The sequence below is a fragment of the Poecile atricapillus genome, chromosome 7, assembly GCF_030490865.1.
Source record: "Poecile atricapillus isolate bPoeAtr1 chromosome 7, bPoeAtr1.hap1, whole genome shotgun sequence".
In the NCBI taxonomy this organism is placed as follows: Eukaryota; Metazoa; Chordata; class Aves; order Passeriformes; family Paridae; genus Poecile; species Poecile atricapillus.
In genome coordinates, this window is record NC_081255.1 from 19,873,339 (window position 1) to 19,898,193 (window position 24,855).

The window sequence follows — 24,855 nt, forward strand, 5'->3', positions numbered from 1 at the left end:
AGTACCCTGAAAGATTACTGGCTTACAGAATGTCCAGTTCTGTCTGGGAAAATAAATGCTGCTTGTATTACATATCTGATATTTACATTCTCTTTTTTTTAAGAAAAAAACAGACACTCAAGCACGTGTTGTTCACCTTGGTGCTACTGCTGGCAGTCTAAGTGCTTTCTTGTCCAGGTTTCTGACCTGCTTGATCCTTGGTGTTTAAGATCTTCATCTGAGTATTTTTCTCACCTGAGAAGAAGCGAGGAAATGCTGTGTTTTCTAGCCTGCTGGCTGCATTTGAGATGAAGTACAGCTCTGCCAGTCTGTGGCTGCTGCTGTAATGTGTGCAGTGAGGGTTTTTAATCTTATCAACACATGATGTGCTGGTTATGGCCTTGCCGAGCCAAGATGTGTGACAATGATCTTACTCTAAAAAAACCCCTTGTGACTTCAGTGTATCAGTGATCTCAGCATTAGCAATGCTGGTAGCACATGTAAAGCTGCATCCTGGAGACATCGGTATCTTTATGCTGATGCAATCAAGCAGGCACAGATAAAACTGTAAAATGCAGTTGGGGAGAACAAGGAAGCAGACAAAGCATCTGATAAACTCATGCTTAAATATGCCATCCTAAGGGAAACAGAACTTTCAGCCCTGACTGAGAAGTTGAGGAGGGTAAGAGATTTTCTTTCTTCTGATTCTCACTAGGCTCTAGAAAGTCACCTGAAAATACCAATAGTCAGTATTTCCTCATGAAAGTAAGATGCAGGGTGCTATATTGGGCAACAGCTGTTTTAATACCAAGGCTTATTTCAATGCCAATGTTTTGCATATACAGTTAGGGAGAACTTGTTTTCAGCAGAGCCCAGATCTTTTAACAAAATGAAGTTACACTAAGAGGAAGAGGTGATGGGCTTACTTGTTTCTAAGTACCCACTTCCATGTTGGATTGAAGCACATTCTCAAGGGAAGGTAAACAGCGTGTGTGCAAAAGAGTAAGAAATGAAATTCAGATGTGCTCATACCTACCCAGTATTAAAATGTGCAAAAGCATAATTTATATGGCAGATGTGGGGGCAGGAACGGAGACAAGAGGTAGGACAATACACAGACATTGCTGTAAAAAACAAAACCTGTGGCTGGACCTGTGAGGAGCATCCTCCTGCCTCAAGCAGTAGCTAATAGCAGAGGAAGCCTTAAGAAAACTTTCATGCATGAGCTGACACAATGCTCTTGCAGCTAATGTTGAGAAACTGCATATGGATGTTTGTCTGGGCTTTTGTTCCTTCTTCTTCCTTACACAGTGTGATCACAACCAAATACAGCATCATCTGAGAGCATTATGTAAGAATCCTGTGCTGCCCATGCTCACTGGGTGGGCAGGTAGAGAACTCAGTTGCTGCAATGATGCCTCTTATGAGTCTACATTCTGTTTGAACGCCCTGGTTTGGAGCAACTGCATTAAACCACATCCTCTGAGGAACTAAATACCTCTTGACCTGCAAGACGACCAACTCTGTAGTAGCTAATCTCACTTGCAGTCTCCCTGCATGTTACCTAAGTGCCTACAACTACTAGCTGGCAGTAAGGTAATTGCTGTTATCGCAGAATCGGAGATTATGCTGAGTTTGGAGGCGACCCACAAGGATGATCCAGTCCGACTCTCAGCCCTGCACAGGACATTCCCGAGTGTCACACCAGCCCCGCATGGGACATCCCCGAGTGTCACACCAGCCCCGCATGGGACATCCCCAAGAGTCACACCATGTGCCTGAGAGCACCGATCCTCACTCTTGCAGCCAGGGCCCGCTCTCGGCTCCGGGCCCGCTGCGCAGGGCACGTGGCCGGCGGGCGCCCTCCTCCGCCGGGCCCATAAAGGCGGCGCGGCCGGCGGGGCAGGGTGCGGGGCCCGGGCTGCTCCGCCGGAGTCCTGCCCCGTCCGGGCAGCGGCCGAACCCCGCGGCCCATGGAGATCCCCCTCAAGTCCCTCCCCGGCGGGCCGGCCGCCGCCAGCGGGTGAGGGAAGCGGGCCGGGCCGAACCGAACCCTCGGGTCAGCGCGCCCGGCGGGCAGCGGGGTCAGGGCGCTCCTTGGCGGGCGGCCGGGGCCGCGGTAGCAGCGGGAGGGCGGGGAGCCGCTCGGGAGGGGCTCAGGTGGGGCTCAGGTGGGCAGGGGGCGCGGCACAGCCGTGTCTCGGCTGCCGCACAGGTGGGTCCTGCGCTCCGCCGGGACGCGGGGCCGGCAGCGGAGCGCTCCGTGCGTGGCCCGCTGCCGCCGCTCCTCCCGCGGCAGCCGAGACACGGGTGGTGACGGCGTGAACCCTGCACGGGAGGGCTGTCCCCTCCATTTCGGAGAAGCTAGAGGCGATGCCGTCCTCTGGCGGAGTGCTGAGCTTAGTTAGAGATCGGGAAGGTGAAGCTGGGGTTGGCTAGGCTGATATGTAGAACTCAACTCAATGATGAGGGGTTTTCGGGTTTTTTCTCCTTCTTTCCCCCTTAGGACCTCATCGTTCTCGTTAATATCTCTTCAAGATGCAGAGCTCAAGTAGATAAATGCTGCTGATATGGAGCTCTGATGGACACTGATAGTGTCGCTACTCAGTGCTACAGCAGTGAGTTACTCATTAAAGAAAGTGGCTGTGCTCACCTAATAAGGGCATTTTAGCCTCTTGGTTCAGTGCTGCTTTTTCTGCTGGGTGAAGAGCTAACTACTACAAGTGTGTTTCATAAGTAGGTAGCTGTAAATTGTAGTCCTTATTGTAGAAACCTCTTTCTTGAGTGGAATGTTGAGCTCTACAATGCCTCTCTACAAAACAGCCAAACAGCAGACTGTCCTACCAGCTACAGCACTAAGGCATTTTTTACAGTGATGCAGCTGTTAGAATTGAGTTGGTAACAGTTTTAATATGTGAGACACATAACACCTGGCTGTGCATCTAAACATGCATTACACAGTTAGTCTTCATTCACAAAAAATTTGGTAGTGTCACAAAACACTCTATGGAGGCCCATTGAGTGGTGTTAATTACACTGGTGTGTCAGAATTTAATTGTTTCATTGCTCTGTCTTGAGCTGGGTACTTTGTTTCAATTAGGTTTGGATTATTAGGCTAATGACCATATGGTAGAACTAGATGGTTTGTTTAAAATATGGTACGTCGCTGGTAATCCCTTGGAGCTTCTAAACTTCTTGAGTGCTTTGGTTGAAGGTTCTAGTTCTGCTCATTTAATGTGGTCTATTTGGATGTAATTTTTAATCTATCCTAGAAATGAATGAATTGAAAAACAGTTGATGTGTTTTACCTGTTTCACCTGCTTAAGAAATGAATTATTTCTTCAATACTACACCAGATAATGCCTGTTTTTTATTGGAAGACAAAGTCAAACAGTGGTACAGGCTTGAATCTTGGATCTCTCTCTTAAGCTGAAAAAATGTGTCGTTTTCTTTGACAAATATCCTGCTCAGAATTTCTACAGTTAATTAATAAAGGGAGTTAAAGACATCTGTGAAATTAATGCCTAGTCACAAATGAGAGTTGTGTAAAGATGAAAGTGCTATTAATGAACATCAAGTTTTTGTCATAGCCATACAGTCTTGACACACATCTTTGAAGTAAACCATTATGTTTTTCATGATACCTCTTTGAATATCAAAAAACCAAAATGTTTATTATAAAGTTTGATGTTTGATTTGTGGGGGTTTTGGCCTTTTTTTGGTTTTGTTCATTTATTTTTCTGTTTTTCAAGATTTGTCACTTCCAATATGCTTTTACTGGAAGCTTAGGGGAGGATTTTGCTGAAGCCTTGGAGTGGTTCTTATGTCATACCTTCATGCTTTAAAATTTGACCAGGTTTAGCTTAACCCTGTTCTGTTTCCTCTTTCCTTCCCACCTTCTCCTGTCACTTTCCCTCTGGGTTAGCTCTTGTTCACTGTGTACCCACACAAATGCTCCTGCCTGTTGGAGAGAAGCTGGTGCAGGAGCAGTGATGTCTTTGGGTGTCAATGCAGGATTGAAGTATGTATGTACCTGTTTCCTTAATCAATGCTGACAGCTATCACACGCACTTCCGTCAGGTGTGTTTATATCTTTCAAGGTTTTTGTATCTTAGACATTACTAAAGCTAGTCCAGTATGCTTTTATTATAAGTTTAAATAGGGATGCTGCCCACAGTTGCTTTTTCTTGAGAATTTCCCAATGTTTTTCTTGCTTCAAAAACCAAAATCATCCTGCCTCTCATCATCTTCATGAAAAACTGATTTAAGGCTGTGTAGGAAAGATGACTTTTGAGCTTTTAACATTAAAATATATTTTTTGTTGTTTTCACTTCCTCTTCTGAGGAACTGTGCTTCTTTAACTGAAATGTCTCTTCTTGTGAGACAGCTGATTCTAGCAAATCAAACATGCTTTGTGATCTGCAGTTTGAGCTTAAATATCTGTGTACTGCAGATAAGTGAGGACACAAAAAGTAAAAAATGAAAAAGTATTCCAAGTATCTGAAAACTTGGAATCAATGCTTTTGGTTTTGAGCCTCAGACAAAATGTTATCCTTTATAAAATTCAGAGCATTGGGAATGACATTCTGAATGGTAAATGGGACTGATAATCACCCAATGTCAGATATGATCCTCTTAACATGTAAAGAGAAAAAAATTACGAGTTTTGTCCTGATCTGTGTGTGAAGTAGGAAAGTTCTGAAAACTCACGATGCTGGAAAACAGGGTTAAAATGATCAGGAGATGGGGAAAGCTTTTTCAATGTCCCATTCAGTTGAGAAGGAGAAACATAAGGTGTTTTAAAACACAACAGTACTCTGTACTCGGTCCTCCAGTTTTTACATGTCCAGCTATTTAAATAAATACACGCCTATGAATTTAGCCCTTGAAGCTGCATGTTCATAACAGAAGTGTATGTAAAACCTGCTCTGGTTTAATCTTTAAGACATCTTTTTCTTCTGCTAGAATGTGGATTATCGAGACAAATATGTGAACATTGGTCCCTCTTTGTTTCAAATGGATTTTTGAAAGAGTAATAGCAAGTCTACATTTCTTTCTGTTACAGACCCTCTTATTTAATGCCTGCTAATTATTTGTCTAAATGATATGTTTTAATGATCAGATGTGTTTGAATGATTTTTAATGATGTGATCACAGGGAAATATTTTTTGCATTTCTGTAAAATAACCCAAAAAGTGTTTTGGACCTTTTCTGTCATGTGGTGATCTGAAATGACACTGCAATGAGCAAACAGTCTGCCAAAGCATTCTGTTGGTTTCTAATTAATATGTTATTTGTGGCAGAAATATGATGACTCAATCAGATTTAGATCTAAAAGAGACGGCTTTGAAAGAGGATTTGAAGTTTTACTTCATGAACCCATGTGAAAAATACAGAGCAAGACGTCAGATACCATGGAAATTGGCTTTGCAGATTTTGAAGATACTTATGGTTACGACACAGGTAATCCTCTGTTTTTACTCTTAGAGTGGCAGTGATGTGCACGAGAAGCCAGCCTGTGCTTCTGGGCCTTTAGCATCCCTGGGTATTTGTTACTGGCTTGAACTGCCCTCTTCAGTCCATAAAGAAAAAATACTATGAGAGGTATTTCAAGAGGGAAGAATAATATCAATTTCAAAAGCCTCATGGAGATTTTTGGGGCAATGTTTGACCAGGTATTTTGCCATTTTTAGCATAATACTTTAAAGCAAATTACTCTTCCCACTAAATTCAGCACTGTCTTCAGGCTTGTTATCACAATCACTGCTTTTTGTTACGTTCTTAGATTAAAGTTTCACTGGACTATTTCAAAAGTGACATTTCCTGATATCTAATCAGAAGATTAAAGTGTCCATGTTCAGTGGGAAGATGCTATGGTTTCTGATGGTGATGGGATGGCTGAGCTGCAGGAATTGGATGTGCCTCTTGCTTCTTCAAATAATGCATTTGAAAAGTTGTGTACTGTTTGAGATGTGGAGGCCAAGAGGGTGTTTGTAAACTTCAGTGGTTATTTTACAGTCCTCTAATACTGACTGCAGGTGGAGGGAAGCAGAATGGGACACACATATAGGTAGAAATTACTTTTTCTGAGCCTTTGAAATGCAAGACTGACATCTGACAAGTTGCAAGAACAGCTAAATATACGTGCTGAGTTGTGGGATCCCTGGTTTGTGTTTGAGTTGCCTGCTATGAACGGAGTGAAGCACAGCCCCAGTTGATGTGTGCTGGTGTTTTATTGACTGTGGCAGGCTCTGGGGTCTGGCCTCTGCTGGTGCCTTGCTGTGCCCAAATCCTGACAGGCCTCTCTCTGCAGGCAGGAGTGGGATGCACTGGTTGGTCTGTCTAGGCAAAGCAAATTGAAATAAGTGATTTACACTAGTGCTGGCACAACTGTGACCTGTAGAGACAGAGCTGATGGGGACAGGGCTTGTATTAAAGTGTGTGGGGCAGGGAGGTGGTGGGCAGTGTGAGCACAGTGCAAGCTGAAAGGAAGGCGTGCCCTGGCTTTCTTTACTGGCAGCTGCCCCTCATATGTGGGTTGTTCCTCTTCCTTCAAAGACAGGGCAGTAAACTTTGCATGTGAATGATGACAAAAAACATAACTTCACATGTCTCTGAAAAGGTTCCGTATTGCCATCTGTCCTAACCTACTGACTTCAATTATTGGGGCTATCACTGGACATGTAATTTTTCTGTCTGCTACCCCAGTCTCCCACTATCCTTTGTGAGTAGAAGGGGTACTCTGCTTCTTGGTTTTCAAAGGCCACAAAGATTTTCTGAATTGCTGCTTGAGACTTTCTTGTCAGCCCTTGGTTTTGCTCAGATGTCAGGTACGTAGCTGGGGCTTGGGGATATCCTCCTGCTACTGTACCTATGAAGAAGCCCTTGCTGAAAAACCAAGCAGTTTCTAGGCTCTGCCTATGTTTTACTTGGTGGTGGAAATGGGAACAGCCATATGTCAGGGGAACACAAATCTTCAGTAGTAACTCTGCTGTTTGCTGTTCCTGTTCTAGCCTCCTTAAGCAGCACCTGGGTCAGGCAGGTGATGCTTTTTATTGCTGTAGGGTCCCATGTAGGTTTGCACTAATCCTGTGCCATGCCAGGGGCAGGAAAGGTGCAGGAATTTGTCCATGGCAAAGCAGACCATTTCAGGGGTATCAGGTCATGCTGTTAAGTTAGCTTGTGTGCCCTTGGCATCCTCCACAAAGGTTTTTGCAAATCCTGGTTGGAGCTGTTGGCCCATGATATGTAAAAGGTGCAAGTGATGTAGCTGTCTGTTCAGCTGCTGCACTTAGATTTGTTTCACTTACCCTGCACATGATAACCTTGGCTTTGGTGATCTCATGCCATCAGTTAACAGATTCTGTGCTCCTGCTCTAGCAGAGTTACAGCAACAGGAACCTGTCTGGTTTGTAATTTATTTATTTATGTTATTTATTTATTTATTGTAGTTTAAAGCTGTTTCCAAAATTCTGCTGCTTGACCACTGTTCAAAATTCAAATCTGTTTCTTTCTCTTGTCAGCTTGTTTTTTTTGGTTTGAGTAACCAGCTGGTGGTCTCATTCAAAGAGGAAAACACTGTTGCTTTTAAACACCTATTCCTGAAGGGCTATTCTGGAACTGATGAAGATGACTACAGCTGCAGTATATATACACAACAGGATGCTTATGATAGCATTTTTTATGTTATTAATCAGGTAGGTATGAGTGTGTGTTTATAATTGTGTTAAACCTGAAGCTACATCTGTAAACTTCTGCTAAGTTTCTGATTTTCTGTTTCTAATCTTAGATTTCAGTTGGGTATTTCAGTAAATCAGCATAGATGGGGTGTCCTGAAGTTTTTGGTGTAGATGAATTTTTGTCTCTTGGGGATGAATCCAAAGCAGAATTTTACTCAGGTTGTTCTTAATACCAAAATCCAGAAAATTTGAAAATTGATCATCTTGCATGAACTGTAACCTTGGTTTAGATCTTACTTTGAAGACCTATGGGCCTGAGTTATACCTATGTATGCTTTAAAAAATATGTTGTTAACAGCTCTCCTGAACTGCAGCTTTGTAGTGAAGGTTGGAGGCCTCAGAATGGGGAATATGGTACTTTGGCATATTAAATATTACTTAAAGGCATTCAGGACAGTAGTTTAAAGAACAGTCTCTTTACAATTTTCGGAGCAAAGTGAACAAATCTAGGATGAGAATTCTGGAAATGTTTTTGTATTTAATATTAATACATTTGAAAGTCACAAGATGAAAGACTCTGGAATATGAAATGTGTCTTGCATTGGGAATGATGATAAACCCAGAAATTATTAACACTGGAAGAATAAAAAGTGGCTTTAAATCAGCTTTCATTTTCACTGGCCTTGGCGCATGAGCTCTGTCACCTGGATTAAAGCAGTGTTGCCACTGCAGCTGTGCCCAGCAGCATCTGGGCATTGCAGGGCTGTGAAGGGCCAGACCTCATCTCAATCATCTGCTCGTGGGGGCTTGCTGCTCTTCTGTCCTCTCCTGTAAGCTACAGCAGAGCCACCAGCAGATCAAATGTGATGGACAGGACCAAAGACTCTCATTCCTGGCATTTTCAATTAATGGTGAAGTAGTTTTCTCAATCTTTCTTTGAGCTCTCCATATTGCCACTGTTTCTGCAATAAACCATACTTGCTTTCTTTTTTTTTCCTTCCTTGTTTGCTTTGTTTCACTTTCCTTCTTTTGTAGGCACTAAGGCTGAGATGAATTCCAGATACAAGATAGTAGAGAAATAATAGCTTTATATCCTCAAGAATGAGCCAGGCATCAGAAAAAGGTCTCTCCATAAAATGTCTTTGTGGTATAAATGTAGTTGTATCATTTAAGGAGATTTGAATTGTGAAAACTGGGTTCTGTAGTGTCCTGTGGCATTCCTGAGACTTTTATGTCACATGTAAGAATTCAAAAAGCATGCTTTCAGGTGAACATTGTGACTACTGTTGCCTTTTTTTTGTCTGCCTTTAGAGGGTGCCTTGTGTGAAGAGCCAGTCTAGATAACGCCTAAACTAAAAGCAAAGCTTTTTTTTAAAATTTATTTTGAGATGGGCGGCTAGAAGACATGAGGTTTGGTGTTCTGGTTTGTATTTTTGAAATGCATGGTTGGGTGGGTGAAGCAAAAGGATATGGCATTATGGAAAATAATGATTGTGCACAGCAAAGCTGGAGTTGTAAGAACTGAATTTTAGCCTTTGTGTAATATACCACTGGGATATTTGAACACTTTGTGAACAAACCTCAAACAGAGCAGCAACATAAAACCCCAAGCATACATTTACACTTGGAATTCCGAGTACACAGGTTTCCCTTGTTTCTCTATTGCCTTTAAGCTGAAGTTTCTATTACAAAGCAGCTGTGTGAATTTGTTACTCTTGTGCTCTGCCCTGTGGCAGAGCCTGTAAGACCAGGATATTCTGCTGCTTGCTTGGACATTTATAAGCAGGAATTTTGCTTTTACTGTTTCATAGTGTTGTTTGAAAGTGGCATGTGGGTAGCCCAACACCTGGTGCTGTGCTGTCAGGAGGGCAGAGCCCGAGAGCACACGTGGGTGGGGCAGCAGCTGCTGCATGCAGTGATCTGGGGAGGTCCTCGGTGGGATGAGGAGCTGTGACTAAACTGCTGTTTCCACTCACTTGACCTGCCTTAGTCAGATGTGGCTTCCTTATCTTGCTCTGAGTTCAGACTCTGGCAGGGTGAGGAGGCCATGCTTTACTCCTGGGCTGTCTAAACTGGGTACTCGAAGTGGCACTGCAAGGCAGAGCTTTCATACAGGTGTGGTAGTTTCTGTTGCAGTTCCAGTTCTGCATATGGAGTGTGTGGTTGTTAATGGCTGGTGGGATGTTGTACCTCACAAGATGGGCTAGTGGCCACAGTGCCCAAAGGAAGGGGGAAATAGGATGACAATGAAGCATAATAAGGAAATCTGTGCTAAAGGGGAAAAGGGACTAATCTTAATCAAAGCCAGCTGAACACATTTTTAAGTAATAGGAAACTTTGCCTGACTTTCTGTTTATTTACTTACTCCAAGAAAGTTAAATGCTTTCTTGAGAGCAGACCACTCCTGTATGCTGCCCTGAGCTCTTTTTCTAGGTCAGGTGATGATAAAAGCTAACACACTGCTATGAGTTTATGCATTCTTCCCCAGAAGGCCATGGGTGTGTCTGGCTTCTCTTGGACAGTGTTAGCTCTTGGGAAACTGAGCTGGCAGGCAGCTGCCTTCATGGTTAGTCATTGATCTTCTGTCCTTCATGGGTAGCTGTTGAGGAGCCAAGGGACACCAAGAGCTGTGCCCTGGGGCTTGCCTTGTTTGTGCAGGGATGGAAGGTGTCACTCCAGGGATCAGAGGGATAGCTCTTGCTTCCAGTAGACACCAAGGCTGTGTGGAAAGCAAGTCTGGAGGGGACTGGCCTGGAATGTAGCGGCTGATCCATGTTTGGACAACGCTTGGTTTGGGACAGCTTTATTTGCTTCCACTTTCAGTCCTTGTTTTCAAGAGTATCTTGCAAACAAAGAAGGTGACTTGTGCTGTATTTTGGAGTAAGTGGAAAAAGAAAGTACCTTCCTCACAGGCATGTTTTCAGCTGCTTCTGTGGTTGTGTAAAGCAGGCAGGTTAGGTTACTTTCGGAGGCTGCTCGAGCTCTGTGTGCTCCCTGGTTGCTGGTTATATAGTGAATGCATGGCTTCCCTCTTCTATGGTCACACGGGGAGCTGCTCTGCTTTTGATCTTGGTGTGGATTTGATAAGAACTGTGACTTGGATCACGGTACAACAGTTTCAAGAGGTGTGAAAACTATCACCTAATGAGGTGCAGATATCCCTGGGGGGTGTGTGGTCAGGAGCAATACTGCGCTGGCACAGCGCACACTCCCTGTCACTGTGTCACCGGGATGCTGACCACTACTACTGAGTGGCCAGCAGCTCTCCTGTCTGTAAACTGAGTGGGAAGCTTTTATGTGAAAGTAAAGATTTTTTTTTAAATTAAAAAACCTGTATTGATACATATAACTTTGAGGTTTCAATTTGCTATCTAATGCAAAAAAGGATGATTTTTCTCCAACTTCTACTTCTGTTTTTGTTTTTAAACTAGTACAGGCACTTAAAGAACATATCCCTGGGGACACTTGGTTATGAACATGAAGAATCAGGTTTAAAAATCTGTAAACAACAGTACAAGAAAAGCACAATGCTTCCTTCCAATGATACACTGAACATAGATGTTTCTACTGAAACAGGTACAGACTTTTTGAAATGTCTTGCTGTGGAGTACTTTGCTCTAAAGCTTAAAACCAATAGCTTTCTGTGTGGCAATCACAGGAACATTACCATGCTTCTTGCCTATTTCCCTCTTGGTTTTCAGTGCCTGTCTAGAAAAGACAGCTGTGATTATGAGAGGCTCTCTTCAACCACCTACAAATCTTTGTAGTTGATGGTGAGGTGATGTTTTGTTGTTCTTTTTCTTAAACACACCTCTTCCCACGCTGTGCAGGAGGTTCAAATACAGAATTCTGGATGCTGGTCAGTCTGTTCCTTTCATGGGTGGGTGCCCTTACTGCCCCTCAGAGCTGAGTCCTGGCTGCTAGCTGCTCACGAGTTAGTACACAACAAACCTGCTTCTGACCCCACTCGCTGGGACTCTGAATAGGTTGGCTCAAAATTAATGCTTTGCCTGTTCAGGACTTGCTATAGACACTGATCATCTCAGTTTAATGCTACTTTCAGTGTGAAGTTTTTATGATAACATATTTTCCTCTTGTCTTTCCAGAATGTATCCTTTTAAAGCCAAAGGAGCTAACTGGTAAGAAGGCAGAACTGAAGCTGAACTCTTCTTTTTTCAATCTTGAATTTTATAGGTAAAGCAATGGGTTTTTTTAAGTTATTCCCACTTTTCCTTTCATATTAATATGGTGGATTCTGATTTGTGCAGGTTGTGTATATTTCTGTGATATTTAGATATATTTGTACGCTTTTTAAACTCTCCAGGCTTATACAGGTTGAAATCTCCTTCAAGCTGAAAGGCATTGCTCTACAGACGATCCATGCCCGTGAATTGCCTGACTGCTATGCATTTAAAAATACTGTAAGTGAAAATAGGCTGTGGCACTTCCAATACTGTATCTGTAATGAGAACTTAAGCTAAGGTGTAGGTGTCATCCTCATATCTAGCCTGCAAGAGAAACACAGTTGAGCATGTCCTGGCCCTTACTCCTCCTTCCCAAAGGCTGCTGAAATGGTGTTGCCATGAGACAATGTTGCTTTGTAAAATATTCCAGTTGGTAAGCTGAGAAAGGGATGAGGGATTGTTCTTCATCTAAAGACTAAGCGTGAAGTTTGGCCTCTTGGAATACTGGTCATTAGGCAATACAATGTCATCTACTCAAATTATGTCTACACCATTGTTTATGGTGACAACTTTCTTAAAGCCCATCTGATCAACAGTATTAATGCATGCTGTGTCCAAAGCACTTAGTGGGATTTATTTTTCTGTAATGCAATCTTGCTGTTTCTGATGTAGCTCTGTATTTTCAGATAACTTTCAATAATAGAGCCCACAGTGGAAAAATCAAGATCTACTTTGATAGTGACACTGACATTCAGGAATGCAAAGACTGGCACATATTTAACTCAGGTAAGTATGGTGCATGTATGTTTGCATAACAGCAGTTATGCATCTCCCATTGCCTTCCGTGGTCTGTAGAAGTCCTGTTCATCCCTCTGCCCATAAAACAATGCCACTTGCCTAATGCAATTCAGTACCTCTTGCTAATCAAGAGGTAGGAAATAATTCCTTTTGTTTGGGTGTTGTGAGATGACACGATCATCTCTGCATACCACTGTGTGTTAGTGAGCTCTGCCTGCAAGGAGGATGAATGTTCTTCCATAGATTTTTAATTGTGCTGCTCTGAGATAACTCAATTTAATCCACTAACTGGATAATTTCCAGCTGAAGTCTCCTATAGCTTTCATTTTTTTTTTTTTTCTTCTAACTGATTGAAGCATACTATTTCTGAAAGTTTGTTTTTCATGTTGGCTTATTTTTTTTGCCACTGCTGGTAGATTAAATGATGTATATGAACAAAGGCTGGCATCTGCCATGTATTGCTAGTGTTAAGGCTTGGTCTGACAGCTCAGGAATGTGCACTAAGGGCCCCTTAAAGGAACAGTAAAAACATGTGACAGCACTGTGCAACTGCTTCTCCCATGTGTTGACTTGCTGTAAAGGCCTGTGATGGAAGAGAATTTTTCAGTGTGCTATAATATATATAATATATATTAAGATATATAATTAAGATATATAATATATATCTTGATTAATAAATGTCAAGTAGCCTGCCTTTGACCTTGGTAAAGCCAGCTTTTCCCTCGTAATGCTGTGTTGTAGCGATATTGAAGTGGTAATTTATAGGCTATTCTGAATAACCTCAAAGTGCCTTGGCTCGTATCTTTGTCCAGTACTTTATTGTGGCTGTCTTTCAACTACCTGTTCTTGAGTAGTTTATTTTGTGTCTAATTACCAGCTGAGGGAGCATGCATAATTCAGTAATAAGGTGTGCTGAAGGGCTATGGCAACAATTAAAAACAAGTCTTGGCCTCTATTTCATATATTTTGACGTGTATGTTATGGAGAAGATAAGGACCATTGATGTGAGGAAACAAAGGAAGACACCTAATTTGTGTTCACATGATGGTTTTTAAACTTGTAGATGAAAAGAAGACAGTACAGAAAGTCCAACAAGTTTCTTATTGCAGACTGAGGTGGGAATTTTTTAAAAAAATTTAATGGTGTCAGTACAGACCAAAGCTGTGTTTCTTTTGCCTCATGTAGTTGTAACACTGTGGAAGCACAGATGGACAGGTAAAAAGGAGGATAGCTGTATTAACATATCCATTTTTGGGTTTATTTTGAAGACCTTGAACATATTTTTCATTCTTGTGGCCCAGTCTCTATGACTGTCTTGATGAAATTCTCTGTTGAGCTGTGTTCAAGATATGCTTGCAGAAAGAATACAGCTTGTAACCCATCTGCTTATGGGGTGAGAGTATTTGAGTGTGAATTATAATAAAATGACACGTAACTTGCATCAAAAGAGATGTGAAAAGACTAACCTTACTTTATTTCCTTGGCTCTTTACAGTTCTCCAGAAGAACACTCAGTATATTCTAGTCTTTGATGGATTTGTCATACTAAGTTGCTTGGCTTCTCTCATCCTCTGCACACGATCCATCATTCTTGCCTGGAGACTACAAAAGGTAAGCCCAGTGCTCATGACTTTAATGCTTATTTGGTCTCTGCCTCCTTTGCTAATGGTCTTGTGAAGGGGTACCTTTTGAAACATGGAGTATTAAAGTGGGTAAATCTGTTGCCAGATGTCCCTCTTACTGTTATCTCTAGAAAGGATGTGTAGGTATCTCAATGGACCATTGCTAACTGTGAATGGATTTTATTTCTGTTAGTGTAGTGATGTAGTTGGAAGTATTTTGTTGTGTCTCTCAATGGGCAGAAGGAGACTTCCCCTAACCCCCTCAGGATTTTAGACAAAAAGGCTTCTGAGTCTTTGTGCTGCAAACAGGCACTGTGTCCTGCATCTCCAAACCACAAATCTTTCTTCCCTGGCTTCAGAGTAGAATTCCCATAGAGGTCTAGTCATAAATTAATGCCTTAACAAACATCCCTCAAAGCCAGCTCTAACTGGAGAAAATGTAAAGCATAGGACATAGTCTAACTCTGGCTGGTTTTTTTTATAAACATGTGGCTCGTGAGAGTTAGAAGAGTCCAGGGTGGGTAGGATATGAAAACAGAAATACTTGTTTATCCAGCTCAAGATATCCTTTTTGTAGCTTGGAAACAAGACCAAGAGTCAAGAGGACATGATTCAACATTGTCAAACTGCTCTCAGGAATAGTCACTTCACATTTATTCCTGAGCAAAAAGAGCAAGTGAAAGCAGATGGGCAGTGCTGGGCATAGAGGTGATATTGTTTGCTCTCTTGAAAATGAGAGCTCTTGCTCTGTAGTTGCATTTGATTTCTTTTTCACTTTTTTAGTTGGCTGGCCTTGCTCTGTCAGAAGTGGATAGAACCTATGGTAAAGGAGATAACAGACCATGGTTATGTTAGTGGGAATGGGTTGTGAAATCAGGTGTTTTGCAGAAAGTTTATTTTCATTGGCCTAAATCCACCTTAAATTTTTTCCTGTTTATTTCTGTTGCTATTGAGAATTAGCTTTAAACTACTATTCCAGCAAATCCTATAGGAAAAGGGCTTGTGTGGAACTTGAATGTTGCCATGTTTTTAATCCAAGGTGACCTGTAACTAAACATCTAAATGCTTGTCACCAGAGATTTGTGAGTTTCTTCTTGGAGAAATACAAGCGCCGTGTCTGTTATGCTGATCGCCTGGAGTTCCTAAATGGGTGGTATGTCCTGGTAATTATCAGTGATGTGATGACAATCATTGGGTCAATCCTAAAAATGGAAATAAAAGCCAAGGTAAGACTTTCATACTTCAGCTAAAATGCTAATCTTGCTACAACCATGTGTAATGTGCTTTAACTTGGGGACAGGTGGAAGTGAGCTGTAATAGTCAATAGTCATCTGTTTGCTTAGTTTAGTCCATTTCCTAGTGCTGGTTTATCTAATAACTACTTTCAGTCACTCTTCCCCAAAGTTTTTCAGAAAGACCATATAAGCTATATAAACATCTTATTTCTACAGTGCCAAGACCCCTAATCCCTGGTATGGGGCCTGTGGGTAGACAGTTCCTAACAGGAAGACCCAACAATTTGAATTCTTTGTTCTGTATGAAGTAGTAGCATGTACAGTACTGGGAAACCACGAGTCATCCCCTTGATGAAAGGTGGGGCTTGGTGGCTTGTAGGACTGGAAGCACGGCTGTCACAGCTTGCTTTCCTGTCAAGCATGGGCACAGACAGTGTCACCTGCTCGTCCTTGGCCTCCCTGCCTGGGCTTGCTGAAATCAATGTGCTTTGTCCAGCTGCCAGCTCTTCAGGAGGTGTTTTGGGTTGGTTTTGTGGTTTTTTTTCCTAGGTTGTGGGGGGTTTTTTTGTTGTTTTTTTTTTTTTAATCTTCAATAGATGAGTGTCAACAGTTCATGTGTTCACAAAACTTTGTATTCTGGGAAAAACGGAGTAGGTGGTGTGCTGCTCCTGCTTCATGTGTACTGAGGCTCAAAGGGCAGGTCCCTGAGTGGCCTTCAGAGGAAGCGCTTGGGAATCAGTGGCTGTAGGGTGAGATGGAGGTTGAGGGTAGGAAAACTTGAGCTAGATGGCTCTCTTGTGCTTCCTGCAACAAGTTCTAGCCTTCTAAAGTAAAGTGCAAATGGATTTGGTTGTAAACTGTAGTAAAAACAACACTCAGGTTCTGAACTGCTGTCAGAGAGAGCCTGTTCAGAGCTGTAAATGTATATAAGCATGGAAAGTGCTGTAGTCCCAAGGATCACTTTTCATGTAAATGATGGCTCATGGTTTTTTAAATAGTGAACGAGAGCTTCTTTGCCTAACAGCAAATAGTAACCTTCTTTTTAAACAAAAAATTTGAGTTATTCAATCTAATTTTAAAACTGTGTTGTAACCAAACCAAGGGCTTTTGTTCTTCCAGACTTTGCACTTATACAAAATTTCAAGAATATCAGGTGTATTTCCATTTGCAGCACTGTTGTGTTTGAATAATCTCAGTAAATAACTACAGTTCACATTGATCTAATTTTTGTGATGTAGCAACAGGCTTTCAGTATTAGACTGCCCTGCTTTGTTTGTTTGAACTGCTGGAACTTGAATAGTTGTCAAGCTGATATATCTACTGCTTTGTAACTTGACTACCTGCTCTGTTTGGATCCCTCAGAACCTCACAAGTTATGATGTCTGCAGCATTTTACTTGGAACATCAACTTTGTTTGTCTGGGTTGGAGTCATCAGATACCTGGGATATTTTCAAACCTACAATGTAAGGAGGGACTCAAATGTCTAACAACTAAAGTATATATAAATATACACATATGCATGTCACTTTTTTTTTCCATGTCTCTCTCTGATGTTTTGCATTTTTTCCCCTTCTTTTCTTCACTCTGACTTGCAGGTGCTCATTTTGACTATGCAGGCATCATTGCCAAAAGTGCTAAGGTTTTGTTGCTGTGCTGGGATGATCTATCTTGGCTATACTTTCTGTGGATGGATTGTCCTGGGACCTTATCATGAAAAGGTACATCAGCACCTTTGTAATGGTGTAATGATGGGAATCTGTGTTTATAACTCCTAGCCAAACCAACAGAAATGTGTCTTAAATGAAAATGTCTGTTTGAAAGCTGTAATGTGAACGTGGGAGTGTTTTTCATTCCATCTGTACCTCTTTTTACCTGCTCCTTTTAACAAAATTGCTATTCTTGCTTTAACTGTGTGCTTGAAGTCAGTGTGATCTCCAGCACCAGGCTGTTTGTGGTGAAGGGATGGTTTGTCCAGGCCATGTGCATTGGTCTGTCTCTTCCGACCTCTTCTGGCAATCCCAGTTCAACTGGCTTAAAGAGGCACGAAATAGTTCACTGGAACTTTTTTTTTTTTAATTTCCTTGGCTCTGGCCTTGTTTTTCCAAATCTTTCTTGTGCCATGTAACTTCAGCTCCTAAATTGTGACTCATAAAGGGATGGATGAATGCTTGTTTTCTTTGCTTCCTGTGTGGGGGTGTGTTGTGGGTTTGTTTGTTTGTGTTCTTAAGGTTAGTATCAAAGTGTGTGCCTGTATGTCTTGTCTGAAACCTGGGTGCAGCAGCAAGGCTTTGTATATTCTAGAACACAAGCCAAAACGACCCTAAAGCTTGTTTGCTTTTCCTCTTGGCAGATGCTCTATGTGACAGTTTGAACAGAGGCAGATTCCTGTCATGGCAAATTCTAAATGTCTGTTAATGACTAACAAATGTCTGATTTCTCGTTCTTGATCTCTGGGTGTGCGCAGTGTGTGTGTAACAGAGAGACACGCTGCAGTGCTTGACTCAGCTTCCTCTGGCCCCAGAGCTTGCATTGCTCTAACTTACTGTTACTCTGTCCCTGGAGCAGTGGAGGTACTCAGGCTGCACGTTCCAGGTTGATGACAATACATTTCTCTGGGATGCTGTGGGATCCTTTGCCACACTAGAGGCTCAATTGTTTATAAAATTATAAGGCACAGCATAATTACTGTTGTAACTTCCCTGCAACAAGTTCATCTGAGTAAAAGGAAGGATAGTCAACAACATGCTTATCTATGAAAATGTTACCTGCTGCCTAAATATCATGTATCAATGTCAAGGGTAGCAGCTGTAGCTGTGGAGGATTGCTTTTGCTGCCAGCTCCCCAGTGTCCCACAGGAAGGCAAAGTGGCACTGTGCAAGGCAGGCCAGCCCAGGGCTGGCTTCCCAGGGCTCTCCAGCCACCCAAGCCATCCTGGTAAGAAATGGGAAGAGCCTTCCCCGATGCGCAGGAACACTGGAGAACTCTTACGCTCAAAAATACAGAAATACATGCTCTACTGTAGTCAGAGGGAGGGAGTGGGTATCCTGAATTTTGTGCTATGTCAGTCCAGGGGCTTCCAGGTGAGCAGGCCTTAGCAGGTCTGTCTCTGTGTCAGTGCATCAAAACTTGAGTTCTTCAAAAATTACCTGTGCCATGCCTCCCTTTTTCCTGGATAATGTATGGCTGAGTTTCACAATGGCTTTAAAATTCAATTCAGAAAATAATAATAAAATAAGCCATAGGTGTAAACTAGACCTACTCTTCCTGTGCACCAGTATGTTCTCCTTACAAGCATATACCTCTTGACATCTTGTTTTCATTATGGGGCCATTATGTGTTAGTTCATTGATAATGCACAATGTTTTAATGTGGCTATTAATTCATATTGTCCAATAAATTATAGTTAAGAAATCCAGTTATTTGGAAGGACAGAGCAAAATGGGAAGTGGGCTTACCTGATAGGGAAAAGAGTTTTAGCCTCTGGACATATTCAGGTTTGGGGAAATGGAGTTTGGAATTTAAGAGACTGTCCCTGAAATTAAACCATGATTTTTGTACAGGGTGTGCTCCAGTAGCTTCATAATATAGCTATAGCTTGTACTTGCAGCTTATAGAGGGCTTTCTGAGTGACAGATTAATTCAGTTTAGACCATTTGAGTTCTGAAGGCTATGTGCTAACTCTAGCCCCTTAACATAGTATTGATTTATTACCCATACTCCAGTAATGCTGCAGAGCTGGGAGGCCAGAGAATGTGGATTGTGTTCCCAGCATACTACCACTAATATACTCTATAGATTCTGTGAAACCACTTTAGCTGTGCTTTGGGAAATGGAATGATACTTTTCTGCAGGTCCAGAATTGCTTGTAATTCAGTAGCTTTCTGTGGTGGTCAGTTATTGATTGTTCTGACTGTTGAACATCACAAGTTTTATTTCTTGATAATAAATATTCTTATGTCTGATGTCAACACATCATGCTTAGTCAAGATGATATTTCTACCACTTTCTATTACTGACATGTATATTTTGGCCTGAATGTACAGGAAAGCGTGGTAGCATTTGATTGCCTGGGTTGACTTTTTTGTTTGCTTTGAGTAAAACTCAAACTTTGAGTCTTGATTGATTTTCACATTCTTCTAATAATTTGTACTCATTTTCCAGTTTGAAGATCTGAACACAGTGGCTGAATGTCTGTTTTCTTTGGTCAATGGTGATGACATGTTTGCAACATTTGCTCAAATCCAACAGAAGAGCTCGCTGGTGTGGATGTTCAGCCGATTATATCTGTACTCCTTCATTAGTCTGTTTATATACATGATCCTCAGCCTTTTTATTGCACTCATTACTGACTCCTATGACACCATAAAGGTAAAGCATTTATTTTCTGTTACACTTCTAATCAGTTTTGTATTCATTCTTGTTCATCACTCCACATCATACCATCTACTGTTAGTTCTGATGTGTGATAAGATTTTAATAATCTTTTAGTTTAGTCTGTGGCGAAATTGGAAGGGTGGCTGGGTTTGCTGACATCTCAGAGATGTGCCTTTGGCAGGAGTTTGGAACAGTTCAAGCAGATAACTCTAAAGTCATTTAGGTGTCCAGGCCTCCTTAATGTGCTGCTTGGAAATGTGTGGTTAAAAGGAAATGTCTTCTGAGAGATGCACTGCTTCTCGTTCGAGTTAAAATTGTGCCATCCGTTTCCAGTATGGACGGTTCGAAAGTGAACCAAAGTTTTTGGTAATTAGCTTCTGTTCTTGATCTCAAGATCAAGATCATGCCCTTTGTACTCCTCGTAGCCTCAGTGACCAGTGGGATGGCAGTGTGGATCACATCCTTCAGCCCTCATCTCTTTCTTGTCTTGGTGCCAGATACAGGCCAGCAGAATAAGGCTGGTCTGACCTGAACTACAGCTTCCAGACTGAGCAAGAGCTTCACTTTTGAAGCACCTCAAAATATAACTTAATTGTCTGTGCTTCTTAGTTTACTGGATGGTCTGATCTGCAAAATGGTGTTTTACTGACTCTTCCCTCTGAGCATTTCCCATAGATCAACTTGTTGTTGTGTCAGTATGCTGAATTTGTTTTTGTCATAGCATTTCTTCAGCATGGCAATGTTGAATAGTCACACTGCAACCCTCCGAATCCAGAATTAGAGTTCTTAGGGAAAAGGAGCCCAAGGCACTTGCAGTGAGCACAGCAGCTCACTGTGAACAAGGGAGAGCTGATACCAGTATGGCCTGAGATCACTTGCTTGGCCTTATGGGCGGCAAACAAAACGTAAGAGAATCTGTGAACAATGTGAATTTTCTGTCACTTACGTTGTTGGTGGAACAAAGCAAGCTATGTAGTGTTTCTAGGATGGGAATGGGGTTTTTCCTTCCTACATGCAATATTGAATTACTGAACCAAATAATCTGGTTTAACTGTCATACTCTAGAGGAAATTTTAGAATGTTTCATGCCCTGTAACTTCTCATGTGTTATAAATGAAATACCTTTTCTTTCAGAAATACCAACAAAGTGGTTTTCCAGTAACAGATTTACATGAATTTCTAAAAGACCATAGCAGTGCTGGCTACAGAAAAGACAGAACTTCTTTTCCATTCATCTGCTGCTGCAGGAGGTCAGTAGAGTGCTTTTAATGAGTGTTTTGCTGAGAAGTACAACAGTTAGCTTCTCGCTGCAAAATGCTGCATCACAAATGCTGAAGTATCCAGAATTCAGTCTGTGTAATATTTTGGTGCTCTTGTTCCTCTTGTCCTTCAATTCATGTTAGATCTTCAGTCAGCTGATGATGCAAAGGCAGCAGTTCTGAGCTTAAATATGTTTTAACTGTTATAGTCTTATGAAAACTGCAATGCAGAAGCTGATGGGAGGACTACCATCAGCATGAAACTGCCAAGGGCTCTGGAGCAAACCAAATCTTTGCTTCAAGGTGTCTCTTTCTAAAAACTTTACTACTAAGCTTGGAGTTGTTACAGAAAGTGAGAGGGAGATTCAGTCAGAGGTTGGTGCTTAATTCCAAAACCATGCTGTGTCTGAGTCAAACTGTTTGAATACCATCTTCCAGAATATTGGAAACACACTGGTAAATGTCTTGTAGGCGTTGTGGCATTGGTCCTTTTTAAGCTGGTGGTGAGAGATGAGCATCTCATCTGGTGCTTGCTAGTCATAGAGCTTGTTCTTTGAATTCTGTTTCTGAGGCAACATAACACACTTCTGAAGCCCTGTTAGATATAGGAGGGATCTTGTCACTGTCCCTAGGCAGTCCAGGATAATCCATCCATGTGCAGAGAATAGTTGTGGGCACTGTGCAAGGAAGCCAGGCTGTGGGAGAAAGAACAGATCAATGTGAACACTTAATCACAACTGGTGTAACAAATCCCCTTTTAGCAGGAGGATAGTTGTCTATTTATATACTGATGCTTTTGTGAAATGCAATTTTATGCTTTTGCTGTACCCTGGCAGAGGGGGACCTACCCCATAGCCAAAAAAAGGAACATATGAGATAATGATGGGCAGGTATCTCAGTGGTTGCTGGGGGCACATGAAAACCAACTAGTTAACAAGAATTCCAGCCAGCCCCAGCTTCAGGTTTCACCTGCAAGTCACTGTGCAGAATAAGAGATTAGTGTGCTTGAGCATAATAAATATACACCATAATTTGCTGTGCAGTACTGAGGGCACAAGCCTGGTAGTTGGAGTGAAAATCTAGAGCTTTTGCTACTGTAACAGTTTTTGCATCATTGTCCAGTGCAGGCGTTGGGGTTGTATGTGGAAATGGGAGAGCTGAGAACAGAAGGATCAAAATTGAGCTCATATGGATAGATGCTGCCTATTGCATTTCTTGCTGAATGGAGAATTGTGAATTTTTTCTTTGCAGACAACAGAGTGATGACAACTTGATACTTATTAATTGATGGCTACACATTGAAAATCACCTCTGATATAAGCAAAGAAAGCATAGCGGTATGGAGAAGGATAATTCTCCGAATTGCAGTGGAACCTGCCATCTGGATCTGCCTCATGAACAGAATTGTCTTAGCTAATTAAGGTTTTTGGGGAAAAAAGCTATTAATGTGACAGCGGCTGGCTGACCAACAGGAGTCCTAGAAGCTGCGTCTGGAAGAGAGCTGTGAAAAGTTCTGTATTCTTGCCTCAAGTTCCGTCATGTTAGAGAAGACTGATCCTTGAGCATTGTCTGTCGAAGCTCTGTTTGCTAATGGCCTTGAGGAGGAAGGAAAATGACCTTGAATTAACTGTTCTTGTTAATAAGAAAAAGAATTATACTAAAATGATTTTTAAAAAATAATCCTGTGTTTAAAGTATTAAATAAAAAGAAGTCAAGAAGGGAGGAGTTTTTCACTTGATGCATTCAGCCTGTCATTTCTACTTGGCACATTAAATTTATTTGAATTAAGTTTATGTAAAACTAAAAAGCTGCACAAAAGTGGAAAGTAATTGCTGTTTTCCCTCTTGTATATCATTCTAACACAAACCACTTATAGGTCACAGTCTTTCCTTTAACAGCTTTACTAAAAAGCACTTTGTTATCCTTTTCTCTTTTTTGACTTTTCTATTATACCTACAATATTGATTTGTACTGTGTCCAGATTAAACTTACTGGTTTAGATATAGTTAAATACTTTTTTGCATGGTTGGAGACTTTCATGGTAAGAATTATCTGAAGGCTACTGGAAAGTTTTTTTGGGTTTTTTTGTAGTATTGTACTGTAGTATTGCCATAATCCAAAAGACAAATTCAGGCAAAAAACAGTGCCATGGAATTTACTTCTATTTCAAGCACATATTAATCAGAAGAAAGTAAGTAGCAACTGAGTCTCACAGTTGGTTTGTTCAGTTTGTTTCAAGCTGTCTTTGGGAAGGTCATCAATGAAGACGGTACTTTCCCCTTGCCTCTTCATAAACTTTTTTTAGTGAGAAGAGAGGACTTTGGGTAACTTAAAAACACTTCCAGGATAGTAGTGCATAAATGTTAACCAGGTATTTCTGAAAACTTTCAGGAGTACTGACAGTTCCTGGGGTGGGTGTACTATTATATTAGATGCTCCACTTTTGTCTCTCCACTATTTGCTCTCTAAAAAAAATGCTCTTCAGCAGATGATGTCAGTGTTTTGGCCAGGACTTGGTCCTGCTGTGTGTCCTTAACTACTAATGGTGTTCTCTGCAGGTTCTGGCTTTTTAGTGTTTCAAATGGCAAAGGCAATTCAAAATGCTGCCCTGGTGAGTGGCAGCTTTTTTATTTTTTTCCCTTTTTAAAATTGTTTATTCTAACCTCCTGCTTAGTGTTTACCTTTGTAACTTTAATCTTTGTAACAATTAGTCTTTTGTTGTTGTTGAAAGTGAATGCCATTTTGCCTTGCTTAGGCTGCAGCTAGGTGTCTAGAACAGATTTTTTGGTGTCAGGATTTTGATGCATCCAGGCTCTGCACATTTTAATGCTTCTATTGCTGAAATGTTTTTGGGACGGTGAATTTTTTTCCCATCCCTGTCTATGCAATGTGTTATTGTGACCTAATCTCACTACAGCTTGTGAGATAACTGAAATTGCTACCACTAACCATGCCACTGTGCTTTTAGCAAAGTTTTTCTGTAATTGTCTTTTCATCAATTGCATGATCTAGAACAAGAGAGCATTACTGTCTGCCACTGTCAATAGAGGAGTCAACTTTTATCCTGGTATTAATCTGCAGAACTTGTTTGGGGCTATTTGGTCTTTTGGTGTATTTTGTGTGTATTTTGGTGTTTTTGGTGTATGCTCTGGGGCTCTGGATAACCCAAAAACTTTTCTGTAGACTGCAGAAGGATCGGCATTAACTGATTGCCAAGGTCCCCCTGTCCCTTAGAATGTGCAATCTACTTGGTTATGTACAAGATGATGGTGTCTTCTGAATTTGCTGCCATTTTACTGGTTAGCTTTCTGGAGTGCCTCTTTCTAAATCAAACAGTTCCATCGTGTCTGAAAATGAACTGTGTTTTTCTTACTGCTCTGCCCTCTGCCAGGACTTAAATCTTGGGCTAGAGACTGGAACCTAGCAAAAGCAGATACTAAAGCATGTGTGTGGATAACTAGTGGTGTGATGTATGAACAATGGAACAGGCTCATCATCATCTCCAGAGGCCTGGTGCCTCTCTTCCCTGCAGCAGGTGAGGTGCCTCCCCTACCCCTGACACAGAGCCGTGGGGCAGGAGCTGAGGCTCCTCATTACAGCTCCAACTCTTTCTTAATGTCACCTGCCAAAACCGTTGCTCAGATAATTACATATTGGTCAGAGAACCCCTCAGGGAATGAGGGACAGCATTATCAACAAAAGGAATGCAGGGAATACTTAATAAT

At 41.6% G+C, this 24,855-nt stretch overlaps 1 protein-coding gene across 5 annotated transcripts; it reads left to right on the top strand.

Annotated features, from left to right (window-relative positions):
- The first annotated feature begins 1,834 nt into the window (after window positions 1-1,834).
- Window positions 1,835-23,153, top strand: MCOLN2 (mucolipin TRP cation channel 2). 5 transcript variants are annotated; one of them, XM_058843136.1, is made up of 15 exons: window positions 1,864-2,002; window positions 3,905-4,059; window positions 5,283-5,442; window positions 7,503-7,676; window positions 11,090-11,234; window positions 11,765-11,852; window positions 11,983-12,079; window positions 12,529-12,628; window positions 14,135-14,250; window positions 15,338-15,487; window positions 16,859-16,960; window positions 17,093-17,215; window positions 19,659-19,865; window positions 21,006-21,121; window positions 22,382-23,153. In XM_058843136.1, exons 2-15 carry the CDS (start codon window positions 4,028-4,030, stop codon window positions 22,416-22,418), a joined length of 1,647 nt encoding a protein of 548 aa, XP_058699119.1. In that variant the 5' UTR covers window positions 1,864-2,002; window positions 3,905-4,027; the 3' UTR covers window positions 22,419-23,153. The 5 variants fall into 5 exon arrangements, with proteins under 5 accessions (XP_058699118.1, XP_058699119.1, XP_058699121.1 ...); XM_058843138.1 differs by lacking the exon at window positions 3,905-4,059 and adding an exon at window positions 2,486-2,597 and having other exon boundaries at window positions 1,872-2,002; window positions 5,303-5,442; XM_058843137.1 differs by having other exon boundaries at window positions 1,920-2,038.
- Window positions 23,154-24,855: the final 1,702 nt, after the last annotated feature.

Bases quoted from the DNA above. Each gene is read 5' to 3' on its own strand.
- MCOLN2 (XM_058843135.1), top strand. From the start codon at position 1,953: ATGGAGATCCCCCTCAAGTCCCTCCCCGGCGGGCCGGCCGCCGCCAGC. The intron at 12,080-12,528 runs GTAAGTGAAAAT...CTGTATTTTCAG, and splicing joins GCTATGCATTTAAAAATACT to ATAACTTTCAATAATAGAGC. The intron at 12,629-14,134 runs GTAAGTATGGTG...GGCTCTTTACAG, and splicing joins CTGGCACATATTTAACTCAG to TTCTCCAGAAGAACACTCAG.